The following is a 16,227-nucleotide window of genomic DNA, read 5'->3' as shown; positions in this document are numbered from 1 at the left end:
ATGGCAAACTATTCTGCAAGGCGTAGATCTGAAACTTACAGGTATTCAGAGCTTGCCTGTTGGAAAATTCTGGCTTTCAAATGTGACAGCAAGGTTTGGAGGGCTGCTGTAGGTAGTCAATAGTCAAAAGCCTTTCAGTGGTAATATTGACTAGTTTAAAAGGGGCCAAATAAAATAGCTTAATTGTCGGGGTTCACACTAACAGATAACCCATCATTCTGCATGACATGACTTTAATATACTTTATTTGTCAAAGGCAGCTATTTCAAGAGCACCCTACCACAAAACTACTGCTTAGCCTTACAATCTACTACTTCCTTGCATGATTTTTATATTTTTAAACTGGGCAGTCTAAAAAAAGAGAGAGAAATGTCATTTATAAAAAATGTTATAAAAAGAACTTAAAGTGTTACTAAAACCCACAACAGTAAAATCAGTCTGTATATATAGCATAGCATGCTTGTTATACTCACTGTGGAACTTAAGGGATTAATCCTCTGCATTGTGTAAAAAGGCTGTTTTATCCTGTATGCATAGATCCTCCCCTCCTGCACTGTCTATCTGGGGGAAAGCCAGCTAACACAGGCAGAGTAGCCAACCTGCACATGCTCAGTTGTGTCTTTTATGCTAGAGAGAACATTTGTTCTCAGAGCTAGCCAGGTCACGATATTGACATCACACATGTGGGCGTGTATACAGGCTGTAGTGGAAATCTCCTCCTACCTGAACTCTCAGCACTGGAGAAACTGTGCAGTTTATCATGTAACCGTGGTATACAGATCATCAATAAAAGTGGTCTCTGCGGATGATTCACCGCAAAATCACTTATCGGCGGCGGCCCCCCCTCCCGCCGCTTTCCAGTGCCGTCGGTAGCGGCGGAGGCGATCGGATACTCTCCCTGGCTTGGTATGGAGACGAGTGAGGGGAAGATGGCCCCCACCTGTCTCCATACTAGGGATGCACCGAAATTTCGGCCACCGAAACATATCGGACGAAAATGGCCCTTTCGGCAAAAAGCCGAAAGAGAATTTTTGCCGATACTGGCGCCGAAAATGGGGCGGGGCTCCTTTGATAGACAGATCACCCGTCCAATCCTGGGAGGGGTGATCTATCACAGACACTGGCTACGCTGCAATGGGGACACTGGCTACGCTGCAATGGGGACACTGGCTGGCTGAATCTGACGGGCACTGGTGAGGCTGCATTGATCTCTTGTATCATGTCCCCAGTCTCTGGCCATCTCCTGTGCCATGTCCCCAATCTCTGGCCATCTCCTGTGCCATGTCCCCAGTCTCTGACCATCTCCTGTGCCATGTCCCCAGTCTCTGACCATCTCCTGTGCCATGTCCCCAGTCTCTGACCATCTCCTGTGCCATGTCCCCAGTCTCTGACCATCTCCTGTGCCATGTCCCCAGTCTCTGACCATCTCCTGTGCCATGTCCCCAGTCTCTGACCATCTCCTGTGCCATGTCCCCAGTCTCTGACCATCTCCTGTGCCATGTCCCCAGTCTCTGACCATCTCCTGTGCCATGTCCCCAGTCTCTGACCATCTCCTGTGCCATGTCCCCAGTCTCTGACCATCTCCTGTGCCATGTCCCCAGTCTCTGACCATCTCCTGTGCCATGTCCCCAGTCTCTGACCATCTCCTGTACCATGTCCTCAGTCTCTGACCATCTCCTGTAACATGTCCTCGGTCTCTGACCATCTCCTGTAGTATGTCTGCAGTCGCTGACCATCTCCTGTATAAAAATATTTTTTTAAAACAGTCACTTACAGAAAATTACTTAGAACCCCCAAACATTATATATTGTTTTTTTTTCTAACACCCTAGAGAATAAAATGGCAATCAATGCAATACTTTTTTTTGCACTGTATTTGCGCAGCGGTTTTATAAGCGCACTTTTTTTTGGAAAAAAATCACTTTTTTGAATAAAGAAACAAGACAACGGTAAAAGTTAGCCGATTTTTTTTTTATATTGTGAAATATAATGTTACGCCAAGTAAATTGATACCCAACATGTCACGCTTCAAAATTGCGCCCGCTCGTGGAATGGCGTCAAACTTTTACCCTTAAAAACCCCCATAGGCGACGGTTAAAAAATTCTACAGGTTGCATGTTTTGCGTTACAGAGGAGTTCTAGGGCTAGAATTATTGCTCTTGCTCTACCGGTCGCGGGGACACCTCACGTGTGGTTTGACCGTTTTCATATGCGGGCGCTACTCACGTATGCGTTCGCTTCTGCGCGCAAGCTCGTCGGGACAGGGCGCTTTAAAAAAAAAAAAAAATGTTTTTCTTATTTATTTGACTTTATTTTTTCACTGTTTTAAAAAAAAAAAAAAAAATTGGATCACTTTTATTACTATTACAAGGAATGTAAACATCCCTTGTAATAGAAAAAAAAGAATGACAAGTCCTCTTAAAAGTCCGCAAAAAAAAAAAAAAGAAAAATGACAAAAAAAGTGTCTTTAAAAGACAAATGGGCGGAGCTGACGTTATGACGTCGCTTCTGCCCTCTTATGGTATGGAGACGGGTGGGGGCCATCTTAGCCTCACTCGTCTCCATACACAGGAAGTGACAGGTCCTGATCGCTACCAACGGCTCCGGTAAGCGGCGGAGGGAGCGGGAGAGCGGCGGGAGGGGGTGGCACTTCTCCCTCCCCTGATAACAGTGATCTCGCGGCAACACGGAAACACGACCGGCTCCTGTAAAGATGGATACCTCGGTTGTGGCAGCAGCTGCTGCCGTTACCGAGATATCCACCTTCAAAGTGCCGACGTATATGTACAGGAGCCGGTCGGTAAGTGGTTAAAGCAACATTTTTTTTTTATTATTGCATTTTAGTGTAAATATGAGTTCTGAGGTCTTTTTGACCCAAGATCTCATACAAGGGAGCAGCTCCCGCATATAAAAACGGTGTTCAAATCACACACGTGAGGTATCGTCACGATTGGTAGAGCGAGGACAATAATCCTGGCCCTAGACCAATTTTTTAAATATCGCCTATGGAGGTTTTTAAGAGTAAAAAAGTTGGTCGCCATTCCTCGAGCGGCGCAATTTTGAAGCGTGACATGTTAGGTATCAATTTACTCGGCGTACCATTATCTTTCACAATAAAAAAAAAAAAATTGGGCTAACTTTACTGTCTTATTTTTTAATTAAAAAAATGTATTTTTTTCCAAAAAAAGTGCGCTTGTAAGACCGCTGCGCAAATACGGTGTGACAGAAAGTATTGCAACGATTTTATTCTCTAGGGTGTTAGAAAAAAAATTATTATATATGTGTGTGTGTGTGTGTGTTTATATAAAAAATATATTTGGGGGTTCTAAGTAATTTTCTATGAGAAAAGCAAATTTCTGTTGACTTAAGCCTAGTACACACGCGCAGAAATATCGTACAAAAAAAATACTGCTTTCAAAGCGATCGTACGATAATCTGATCACTAGTACACAGTCTTTCCGAAATTATCCAAAGGGACAAACACGAGAAAAAAAAAAAAAAATTAGTCCCATAATCATATTTAATCATGTGCGGATGATCTTCCCATGACTTTAACTGAAGTGAATATTTTGAGTGAAGATTCTCAAAATCCTGGACTAAATGTAATTCTAAAAGAATCACATACAAATTTACAAGCTTTAAACATTTGGGAATTAAGGAGAAAGGTAAATATTATCTAAACTATCAAAACAAGGTTGCAACTACTTGAAAAATCATAATAATATGCTAAGTAACAATCCACAAAGCAGGAGGTCCAGACAAAACAGTTTTTGCTCTATAGTTTTGGACAGTGTGGGAAAGGGCCAAACAATTTAAGAACTAAATACTGCATGAATTTTTGCCTTAAAACCTATGGATTTATAATCTATTATATCTATCACACACACACACACTTGTGCTCATAAGTTTACATACCCTGGCAGAATGTATGATTTGTTGGCCATTTTTCAGAGAATATGAATGATAACACAAAAACTTTTCTTTCACTCATGGTTAGTGTTTGCCTGAAGCCATTTATTATCAGTCAACTTTGTTTACTCTTTTTAAATCATAATCACAACAGAAACTACCCAAATGACCCTGATCAAAAGTTTACAAACCCTGGTGATTTTGGCTTGATAACATGCACACAAGTTGACACAAAGGGGTTTGAATGGCTATTAGACCCTTTTCACACTGGGGCGCTTTGCAGGCGCTACAGCGCTAAAAATCGCGACTGCAAAGCGCCCTGAAAGAGCCGCTTCTGTCTCTCCAAATGTGAAAGCTCGAGGGCTTTCACACTGGAGCGGTGCGCTGGCAGGATGCTTAAAAAAGTCCTGCTAGCAGCATCTTTGGAGCGGTGAAGGAGCGGTGTGTATACAGCTCCTCCACCGCTCCTGCCCATTGAAATCAAATCCGCCGACAATGACGTCACCCACAGTGCTAGGTCGGCATTGTCGGCGGATGAGGAGCAGTGTTTTGTGTGCAACTGACCTTTTATGTGCGATCTACTCTGCAGTAAAAGTGTTTTTTTGGATCAAGCTGGCCCAAACTATTTCCTCCAGTGTGCAGAGCTCTGTTCTGGCAGCGTGGGCTTATCACCCCTCCTCAGGTGGACGAGTTGGTTCACGCCAGGTCGGAGACGCACGGTACACCAGCGGATTCGGATACCATCTACCTACAGTCCCCGCAGAGGGCTAAGTCTACCTGCACGTAAGACCTCGCCAGAAGGGAGGTCCACCATTGAGGGTAAGGGTCCATTTTCTAATATTGTTGGATTCTGTGAAAGTTTTTGTCTACGCACTCCCCCCTTCTCCATTTATCTGTGTGGCTTTTGACCTGATGGATCGTGGATGTCTCCCTCTGCTTTCATGAGGTGACTATTCACATATGGAACTTTTCCTTCTGTTATCCATTCTATGGACTACCTCCGTTCCTTTTACAGCTGAGAACCCTTTTTATACTGGTGGACTGGTTTATTTAACTGCTTATTCAGTGCGGGAAGTTTTAAGTAGTGCATTGATATATGGCTTTAGGCACACCAGTATATATTTTATATTTTACTATATATCACCCATTGACAGCACTTCAATCTATGTTTGATTTAAGTATCTTACTTTAATTGTATTGATTTGGATCGCTTCATCACGATCCGTCTTGCACATTTATTTTTTTTAATTATTTATATAGATTGGGATTGTTTCAACACGAGTTTCCTCTTTTTTACACTGATTATGAGCGCACGTTTTTTGTTTTATTTGACTAAAGCACATAAATACGGAGGTAAGTATAGTAACAAGTCCTATTTGCAATCTCGGAACACCCAATAAGAGGACACAATGCGACCGGTCTAAACTATGTGGCATGTTCACCAATGCCAGGAGCCTGGAGGACACGATGGGTGAACTAGTGATACTGTTGAACGAGGAGGATTTCGATTTTGTGGGAATTTCAGAGACCTGGTTCAACAGCTCTCATGATTGACTGGCAACCATTCAAGGGTATTCTCTTTATCGCACAGATAGAGAGGGTAAAAAAGGGGGAGGGGTATGCATATATATATCAAGAATAATGTACAAGTGAATGTGAGAGATGACATCAATTAATGGAGCTAGGGAAGAGGTGGAATCCTTATGGGTAGAGCTCCAAAGGGATGAAGCTAAAAATAATAATACTGGGGGTATGCTATAGGCCCCCTAACCTGAGGGAGGAGGAGCAGACGGGCCTCCTATCACAATTTGGATTAGCAGCAAGGATGGGAAGTGTTATCATAATGGGGGATTTTATTTATCCAGACAGACTGGGTGGAGGGAACCACGCAATCGTTTAAGGCTCGCCAGTTCCTAAATGTCTTGCAGGACAATTTCATGGGTCAGATGGTTTACGCACCAACTAGAAACAAGGCGTTACTAGATCTACTGATTACCAACAATACAGACCTGATCACGGATCTGGAAATACGGGGGCAATTTAAGAAGCAGCATTCACAGGTCAATTGGCTTCAGTATAAGTCACACAAATAGGAAACACAAGGGGAATACAAAGACACTGAATTTCGAAAGAGCCAACTACCCTAAACTACGAACCATGGTAGAAGATTTAAGTTGGGATAAAATCTTAGAAACAAAGAACATGGAGGAGAGATAGGTTTCCATTGGGAAATAAATTTAAAAGAATGAACAAAAGTCCTGGATGGCTTAACTCCAATGTAAAAATGCATATAAAAGCAAAGGAAAAGGCCTTCAAAAAATACAAGGCTGCGGGATCATCATCAGCATTCAGACTTTACAAAGAATGCAACAAGATATGTAAGGGTGCAATTAGGGTGGCTAAGACAAATAGAGGAGGAGAGCAAAAAAGATCCCAAGAAATTCTTTAAGTATATAAAACAGTAAAAAAGGGAGGACAGACCATATTGGCCCCATAAAGAATGTGGAAGGACATCTGGTTACAAAGGATGGGGAGATGGCTAAGGTATTGAATTTATTCTTCTCTTCAGTCTTCACGAGGGAACCGGGGAGCTTCAGTAACCAAAACTGCTGTGTTTGTCCTCATGACACAGCACAGGAAGCACCCTCATGGCTAACAGAGGACAGAATTAGAAATAGACTTATGAAACTTAACATTAATAAATCACCGGGACCAGATGGCTTGCACCAGAGGGTACTTAGGGAACTCAGTCAAGTAATTGCCAGACCATTGTTCCTAATGTTTACTGACAGTCTACTGACTGGAATGGTACCAGCTGATTGGAGAAAAGCAAATGTAGCACCAATATTTAAAAAAGGGCCAAAATACATCCCTGGGAATTACAGACCAGTTAGCCTAACATCAATAGTATGCAAGCTCTTGGAGGGGATAATAAGGGACTATATACAAGATTTTAGTAATGAGAACAGTATCATTAGCAGTAATCAGCATGGATTCATGAAGAATCGTTCTTGCCAAACCAATCTGTTAACCTTCTATGAGGAGGTAAGCTGCCATCTAGATAAAGAAGGGCCCGTAGATGTGGTGTATCTGGATTTTGCAAAAGCATTTACTGTACAAAGTAAAGTCCGTTGGCATGGACCATAGGGTGAGTGTGTGGATTGAAAACTGGCTACAAGCGCGAGTTCAGAGGGTGGTGATAAATGGAGAGTACTCCGAATGGTCAGAGGTGGGTAGTGGGGTCCCCCAGGGTTCTGTGCTGGGACCAATCCTGTTTAATTTGTTCATAAACGACCTGGAGGATGGGGTAAACAGTTCAACCTCTGTATTTGCGGATGACACTAAGCTAAGCAGGGCAATAACTTCTCCGCAGGATGTGGAAACCTTGCAAGAAGATCTGAACAAATTAATGGGGTGGGCAACTACATGGCAAACGAGGTTTAATGTAGAAATATGTAAAACAAAGCATTTGGGTGGCAAAAATATGAATGCAATCAATACACTGGGGGGGTGAACCCCTGGGGGAATCTAGGATGGAAAAGAACCTGGGGGTCCTAGTAGATGATAGGCTCAGCAATGGCATGCAATGCCAAGCTACTGCTAACAAAGCAAATAGAATACTGGCATGCATTAAAAAGGGGATTAACTCCAGGGATAAAGCAATAATTCTCCCACTCTACAAGACTCTGGTCCAGCCTCACCTGGAGTATGCTGTCCAATTCTGGGCACCAGTCCTCAGGAAGGATGTACTAGAAATGGAGCGAGTACAGAGAAGGGCAACAAAGCTAAAAAAAGGGTCTGGAGGATATTAGTTATGAAGAAAGGTTGCGAGCACTGAAATTATTCTCTCTGGAGAAGAGACGCTTGAGGGGGAGGGGATATGATTTCTACTTACAAATACCGTACTGGTGACCCCACAACAGGGCTAAAACTTTTTCACGGAAGGGAGTTTAATAAGACATGTGGTCACTCATCAAAATTAGAAGAAAAGAGGTTTAACCTTAAACTGCGTACAGGGTTCTTTACTATAGGAGCAGCAAGGATGTGGAATTCCCTTCCACAGGCAGTGGTGTCAGCGGGGAGCATCGATAGTTTAAAAAAACTATTAGCTAAGCACCTGAACGACCGCAACATACAGGGATATACAATGTAATACTGACATATAATCACAAACATAGGTTGGACTTGTGTCTTTTTTCAAACTCACCTTCTATGTAACTATAGCACACAGAATTGCAGCAGATCAAAGGTAAAGGTTGGGACTCTTAAAGTGCCGTCAACCACCAATGATGATGGGATAACTGAGCACCAATGCTTGTGGGATTGTTTAGGTGGGTTTAAGTGCCATTGATCACCAATGATTATGATGATTTATATAGGTAAAAAACGAAAAATTAATTGGTTATTAAATACCATCAAAAGAAAGTTTTATCTGTCTCAAAGAAAAAACAATATACAATTGTTTTGGGTAGACTATTTCATTACTGTCAGTCAAACTATCACAGCACTGAAAAATGGCCTGATAATGTAGGGATAAATACAGGCTAGTACTGAAGAGGTTGAGGAACTTGTAGGAGTTGTCAAGTAGCTAGATAAAGATGGAAAAATATGAAGGAAGATATAAACACATGAAAGTACATTTGGTACTCATTTATTCTCTTGTGCCATGAAGGACATTGCTCTGCAGTGAAAAAAATAAAGGCTTGTGAAATAAAAATAGAATATACTAATTGCTATCCTTACATGTACTGACCTCATACAGTAATCAAAAAGCAATTTTTTTTTACAACAATGATATTTATCTGTGGGTGGTGAACCGATTTGATCTGGGGATCTGTTCTTGTAAAAACAGCAGTGCATGACTTTTAATAATGATAAGGGTTCATTCACACGGGCAGTAAAAAAAAAACACAGCGTTTAGATGTGCACTGCATATACTGTGGTTTTGTATGCATCTAAATGCAGCCCTATAGTAATCAACAAGCTCATACACACAGCTGCACCTACGGGTACCTGTAAAAATGTTTGCCCTGCGTCCAGGGCTGCACAGATCTGTTGATTTTATGTGCAAACACATAAAAGCATATGCACGTAAATGTGTAGCCATTTATTTGAATGAAAGAAGAATTGTACACATCTAAAACGTGAGTACTTAAGAAGCATATTTTCTGCAGGATATTCTGCCAGCAAGAATCTACGTTCATGCAGAAAATATGCATACACCTGCGTGAATGCACCCTAAAAGGTCCATCTTGTGGGAGAGTACAGTTCCTATAGTGGTGCATATAGTGGAGTGAGAAACACCTCAGATAACTGCAGTTTATAAGTAGAAAGGCATATTTGACAGTTTAGGAAATTACCTTTAGATAGGAGCCATAGTAACGGGTGATATAAGGGCTGTCACACTGGCTCAGAACAGTGATCTCTTGTTGAATGTCCTCAATCTCATCCTCTGCCTCTTCTAAATCTATGATTTTAATTGCCACCACTTCCTTGCTGCGGTTATCTATGCCCTTGTACACTTCTCCAAATGATCCCTTCCCAATCCGCTCCAACTTTGTAAACAGGCGTTCTGGATCCATCCTGGATCCCTAAAGATCGAAAAAGAGAGCACACACAATTATAAAATATAATATAATATAATATATACATACACACAAACACCTCTATATATAACTCTATGCCCCATGTTGGTTCTAATGGCAGCCTGTTGGCACCTGATAGCTCAGTTCTAGGTCTGCTCCGAGCAGAGAGCTGTGACTGTCAGTCACCGCTCTTCACTATGCTTCTGTGGAGCCAGGCTGGGGTGGGCACAGCTGGCTTCGAATCTTAGCCGTGTGATGAGACAGAGCCAGCTGATAATCAAGCAAATTGATGGAACCATCAATTCTGCGCTCTACCAGAAAATCCTGAAGGAGAATGTCCACCGATCAGTTTGACACCTCAAGCTCAAGCACACTTGGATTATGCAGCAGGACCATGATCCAAAACACACCAGCAAGTGCACCTCTAAATGGCTCAAAAAAACAAAATTAAGGTTTTGGAGTGGCCTGGTCAAAGTCCGGACTTAAATCCGATTGAGATGCTGTGGCATGACCTAAAACAAGCCGTTCATGCTGGACAACCCTTCATTGTGGCTGAAAACAATTTTGCGAATAAGACTACAGTGATGTGAAAGACTCATTGGCAGTTATTACAAACGCTTGATTGCACAACCAGTTCTTAGGTTTAGGGGGCAATTACTTTTTCAAATAGGGCCATGCAGGTTTGGGCAGATTTTCTCCCCTAATAAATGAAATCATTATTTAAAAACTGCATTTTGGATTTACTCAGGTTATCTATGTGTAATATTAAAATGTGTTTGATGATCTAAATCATAATTAAGTCTGACAAATATGCAAAAAATCAGGAAGAGGAAAATACTGCACTGAGGGGGGCTCTATACTGAGGGGGACTATAGTTGGTGGCGCCACTGCTAAGTAAGGAGATTAACCTCCCATGGATCTCTTTCTCTCAATTTAAAAATGGTTACGGATCTCTTTCTTTCTATTTAAAAATGGTTATAGAATAACTGTAATTTACCCAAGGATATAGTAGCAATGGCAAGTAGTCGCAGAACTGTCAGATTCAGATTTCGTCTAGCATTGTGTTTCTCAATCAGCAACATATGCATCTCCAGCAGCAAATAACCCAATCTCTGACCATCTCCGGTAGCATGTCTGCAGTCTCTGACCATTTCCGGTAGCGTGTCCGCAGTCTCTGACCCTCTCCTGTAGCGTGTCCGCAGTCTCTGACCCTCTCCTGTAGCGTGTCCGCAGTCTCTGACCCTCTCCTGTAGCGTGTCCGCAGTCTCTGACCCTCTCCTGTAGCGTGTCCGCAGTCTCTGACCCTCTCCTGTAGCGTGTCCGCAGTCTCTGACCCTCTCCTGTAGCGTGTCCGCAGTCTCTGACCCTCTCCTGTAGCGTGTCCGCAGTCTCTGACCCTCTCCTGTAGCGTGTCCGCAGTCTCTGACCCTCTCCTGTAGCGTGTCCGCAGTCTCTGACCCTCTCCTGTAGCGTGTCCCCAGTCTCTGACCCTCTCCTGTAGCGTGTCCCCAGTCTCTGACCCTCTCCTGTAGCGTGTCCCCAGTCTCTGACCCTCTCCTGTAGCGTGTCCCCAGTCTCTGACCCTCTCCTGTAGCGTGTCCCCAGTCTCTGACCCTCTCCTGTAGCGTGTCCCCAGTCTCTGACCCTCTCCTGTAGCGTGTCCCCAGTCTCTGACCCTCTCCTGTACCGTGTCCCCAGTCTCTGACCCTCTCCTGTACCGTGTCCCCAGTCTCTGACCATCTCCTGTACCGTGTCCCCAGTCTCTGACCATCTCCTGTACCGTGTCCCCAGTCTCTGACCATCTCCTGTACCGTGTCCCCAGTCTCTGACCATCTCCTGTACCGTGTCCCCAGTCTCTGACCATCTCCTGTACCGTGTCCCCAGTCTCTGACCATCTCCTGTACCGTGTCCCCAGTCTCTGACCATCTCCTGTACCGTGTCCCCAGTCTCTGACCATCTCCTGTACCGTGTCCGCAGTCTCTGACCATCTCCTGTACCGTGTCCGCAGTCTCTGACCATCTCCTGTACCGTGTCCGCAGTCTCTGACCATCTCCTGTACCGTGTCCGCAGTCTCTGACCATCTCCTGTACCGTGTCCGCAGTCTCTGACCATCTCCTGTACCGTGTCCGCAGTCTCTGACCATCTCCTGTACCGTGTCCGCAGTCTCTGACCCTCTCCTGTAGTATTTTTTTTTTTTTTTTTTTTGGGGGGGGGGGGGGGGGGGCCTGGAGCTCCTCTTTAAGTTGTCTGCTGTGTTTAGACTTTGCTACATGAAGAGAATGCTGTCTTTTTTGTAAGAACAGTTTAATAAAATGGAGTTCTTCTGACTTGAATTTTTTTTTTTTTTTATGAAAACATGCGCAGTAATCGTGATGCACTGCGGAATCTAATTGGTGACCTGATAATCGTAATAGAGTTGAATTGTGAGACCAGTAAAGATGCGCACCTCTATTTGTATGTAACCAGTGATTAGTTCAGGTATGTTTGCCATGAGCCTGAATCTACCTGAGCTATTCCACCATGAAGCCAATCATAGGAGGTAGAGGCATTTCACACCCTGCAGTTGCACATGTACACACCTCTTGCATACATGTGGCTGCGGGGCAGGGAATTTCTCCACTGAATATGATTGGCTGATGGCTTTGGACCTGTGGGTGAACACACCTGAGCCCAACCCTACATGTACCCATCATCCCAGCAGTGATTAGGGGCTCTTACTGGTCATGGATGCAGGCAGTTTTAGGGCTGGCGTTTGTGGCCGCAGCTAATCGGTCATAGCACAGATATCTGCTGTGTCCAGAGGCCACGTTTAGCCACCTCTGCACACAGCAGCCTATCCGCTTGTCTGGACGAGGTCTAGGTGTAGTAATATGACCATGCTGGCTGCGTGTGACCAATAATAAAAAGAATTTTAAATGAAATAAATATAAGCAGATCTATTACCTGCACCGGAAAGTCTCGCAGAAGGGCCATACTTTGCAGAGTTTGCTCCATTCAGTGAACGATTGGCCGGGGTTGGTCTAGGACGTGCAGTCTATGGATCGCTGTACACGAATCTCCCCACATGGCACACCTGGAGACACACCTGAACACTACAGATAAATATGTGGTCACAGGATTAGCTGAGGTGATGACACAAGCACATACAGGACTCATACAGGAGTACACATATCACAGGGAAGATGAATTATACATTTCTGGCCACTCACAGTTCATATTTCAGTAACCAGAGATGATTATTGTGCTGTCTGTTTGGCAGCTGCTCAGTGCAGAGCATACATGGAGAACACCCCCTCTACATCCCCCCCGGGGAGCCCCGACACCAGTACACAGCAGGCCTCCTCCCCAAACCCCCCTATACAGAACCCCCCCACCCCACCCGAGAAAAACACTAAGTGACGTCACTGTCGTAGGGAATGCTGGGGCTCGTATTCTCCCGCACTATACATTCCCGTCCGCCCCAGGAGTCCGGAAACTACAATTCCCATAGACGGGAGAAGCAGGGCTTACAGGGGGGCACGTGATTGGAGCTAAGCATTACGTCACGTGACATGGGGCTGCGTCTCCGTCTATCCTAATGGCAGACTCCTGAAATGAGATATGATTGGTCAGTGAGGCCGCTGGAGTCTTATAGTAATGGATATGTGCCATGTGTTGGAAGGAATACCACCAATGGTTACCATGGCTACTCCAGTGTTCACCAATAGGCACCTACTAGCCTTACCTGTGCTAGCTATGCGTATATTTTTTTTAGCACTGTTCAGTTTTCTTACTACGTGCAGTCTGCTCTCTTGTTCGATCCCTTAGATCTGTTTAACCACTTCCATACCAGCCACTTTCACCCTTTTAATACCCAGGCCAATGTTCAGCTTTCAGCGCTGTCGCATTTGAATAACAATTGTGCAGTCTTGGAACACCGTACCCATATGACATTTTTATCGTTCCTTGGAGACAGATAGAGCATTCTTTTGGTGGTATTTAATCACCACTGGGTTTTTTATGTTTTGCTAAATATATGAAAAAAGACCAACGATTTTGAAATCTCGTTTGTTAGGAAATTTTGCAAATTGGTAACTTTTCTTCTTCACTAATAGGTGGTGATGAGGCTGCACTGATGGGCATTAATGAGGCTGCACTGATGGGCACTGATGAGGCTGCACTGATGGGCATTGTTGAGGCTTCACTGATGGGTATTGATGAGGCGGCACTGATGGGCATTAATGAGACTGCACTGAGGAGCATTGTTGAGGCTGCACTGATGGGTATTGATGAGGCTGCACTGATGGGCATTGTTGAGGCTTCACTGATGGGTATTGATGAGGCGGCACTGATGGGCATTAATGAGACTGCACTGAGGAGCATTGTTGAGGCTGCACTGATGGGCACTGATGAGGCTGCACTGATGGGCATTGTTGAGGCTTCACTGATGGGTATTGATGAGGCGGCACTGATGGGCATTAATGAGACTGCACTGATGAGCATTGTTGAGGCTGCACTGATGGGTATTGATGAGGCTGAACTGATGGGCATTGTTGAGGCTGCACTGATGGGTATTGATGAGGCTGCACTGATGGGCATTGTTGAGGCTGCACTGATGGGCATTTTTGAGGCTGCACTGATGGGCATTTTTGAGGCTGCACTGATGGGCATTAATGAGACTGCACTGATGGGCATTGTTGAGGCTGCACTGATAGGTATTGATGAGGCTGCACTGATGGGCATTAATGAAGCTGCACTGATGGGCATTGTTGAGGCTGCACTGATGGGCATTAATGAAGCTGCGCTGATGGGCACGGATGAGGCTGCACTGATGGGCATTAATGAAGCTGCACTGATGGGCATTGTTGAGGCTGCACTGATGGGTATTGATGAGGCTGCACTGATGAGGCAGCACTGATGGGTATTGATGAGGCGGCACTAATGAGGTTGCACTGATCATCAGGGCACTGATGATCAGTGCCCTAATTATCAACGTAAATTCTGTACTCACTGTACCATGTCAGATTGGCTCTCCTTTCCCTCACACGCTGTCTCTGTGTGAGGAAAGGAGAGCCAATAACAGGCAAGACTGTTTACATGCAGAGTGGCTAAGTGGTCAACACTTCTGCCTTGCAGCACTGGGGTTGTTGGTGCAAATCCCAACCACGGCACTACCTGCCTGGTGTCTGCATGTTCTCCCTGTGCCTGCGGGGGTTTCCTCTGGGTACTCGGGTTTCCTCCCACACTCCAAAGACATGCTGCTAGGTTAACTGGCTCCTATCTAAAATTGGCCTGAATATGTATGAATGTGAGTTATAGGGACCTTAGATTTTAAGCTCCTTGAGGGCAGGGACTGATGTAAATGTGTAAAGCGCTACGTAAAATTGACAGTGCTATAGAAGAACCTGTAATAAATAAATGCATGCAGACATTCCAACCTGCAAAAACTCATTTCAGGGAGGTGGCAAACTCATTTCAGGGAGGTGACATTTTGCTCTGGCGCTGACACCCCCAAAGAAATGCAGCCTTACCAGTACCAATTAAATGCAGCCTATCAGTGTCCATTTGTGCCACCTCATCAGTGCCCACCAGTGCAGCCTATCAGTGTCCTTCAGTGCCCACCAGTGCAGCCTCTCAGTGTCCTTCAGTGCCCACCAGTGCAGCCTATCAGTGTCCTTCAGTGCCGACCAATGCAGCCTATCAGTGCCCACCAGTGCAGCCTGTTTCCTTCAGTGCCACCTTATTAGTGCTCACCAGTGCAACCTATCAGTGTCATTCAGTCGCGATCAATGCCCACCAGTGCAGCCTATCAGTGTCCATCAGTGCAGCCTATCAGTGTCCTTCAGTGCCGACCAATGCAGCCTATTAGTGCCACTTCATCAGTACCCACTAGTGCAGCCTATCAGTGTCCACCTGTGCAGGCCATCAGTGCCCACATGTGCAGCCCATCAGTGTCCATCAGTGCAGCCCATCAGTGCCTCCTATCAGTGTCCATCAGTGCAGCCTATCAGTGCAGCCTATCAGTGTCCATTAGTGCAGCCCATCGGTGTCCATCAGTGCAGCCTATCAGTGTCCATCAGTGCAGCCCATCAGTGCCTACCGGTGCCGCCTATCAGTGTCCATCAGTGCAGCCTATGTGTCAATCAGTGTTATGAAGGAAAAAACTTGTGCGCTACTATATGTAATGTTTTTAGAAAAAATAAACCATCAACCTATAGTGGATATAGTAAAAATAAAATCAGAAAAGAAAAGTAGTAGTGTACTCAAAAAACACTGTGTAATTAAATGTAAAAGCAAGAAATGAGAGTGGTGCGCTTATTCAATAATGTGCCATGAATTAATATACCTAAAGAATGAATATGACGAGTATCCAAAACAGTAGATAAATGTGAATAAAAGTCCAACTAAAGCCCAATGGTAGGAGACAGTTCATATAAAGGGAAACATCTTATAAGGATAACTTGATAGAAAAAAAAAAAAAACAGACAACACATCAATCCAAACATTGACTGTTCTAGTTATGAATTGGCCGCTCACCTCCAGCAATGACCCAATTTTTCTTGCATATGTGTTTTAAAATGTGTTTCACTGCATCTGATATAAGCCCTAATGCCGCAAAAAGACATACACAGATTAACTCTGCTATAGCGTTAGCACACGTTAAAGACATGTTTCACATATGTTGCAGCGTGTTAATAAACTGCTATGAATGACTTAGTGCTTAGTCAGGAGGTATGGGACTGTAAAAGCAGACA

General features: G+C 44.4%; 1 protein-coding gene across 2 annotated transcripts in view; it reads right to left on the bottom strand.

The window, feature by feature from the left end:
• STK25 (serine/threonine kinase 25) overlaps positions 1–12,859 on the bottom strand; it is a 43,445-nt gene extending 30,586 nt beyond the window's left edge. For both annotated transcript variants that reach the window (XM_073625764.1, XM_073625765.1), the window contains exons 1-3: positions 12,703–12,859; positions 12,437–12,585; positions 9,269–9,499 (exon numbers count right to left, since the gene is read on the bottom strand). In XM_073625764.1, coding sequence (XP_073481865.1) covers positions 9,269–9,499; positions 12,437–12,487 — 282 coding nt within the window. In that variant the 5' untranslated portion in view covers positions 12,488–12,585; positions 12,703–12,859. The remainder of the gene's footprint in view (positions 1–9,268; positions 9,500–12,436; positions 12,586–12,702) is intronic.
• Positions 12,860–16,227: the final 3,368 nt, after the last annotated feature.

This window comes from Aquarana catesbeiana, linkage group LG04, assembly GCF_042186555.1.
Source record: "Aquarana catesbeiana isolate 2022-GZ linkage group LG04, ASM4218655v1, whole genome shotgun sequence".
NCBI classification, from domain to species: Eukaryota; Metazoa; Chordata; class Amphibia; order Anura; family Ranidae; genus Aquarana; species Aquarana catesbeiana.
Note: the sequence above shows the minus strand (reverse complement) of the source record. Positions and strands in the feature narration are given on the sequence as shown.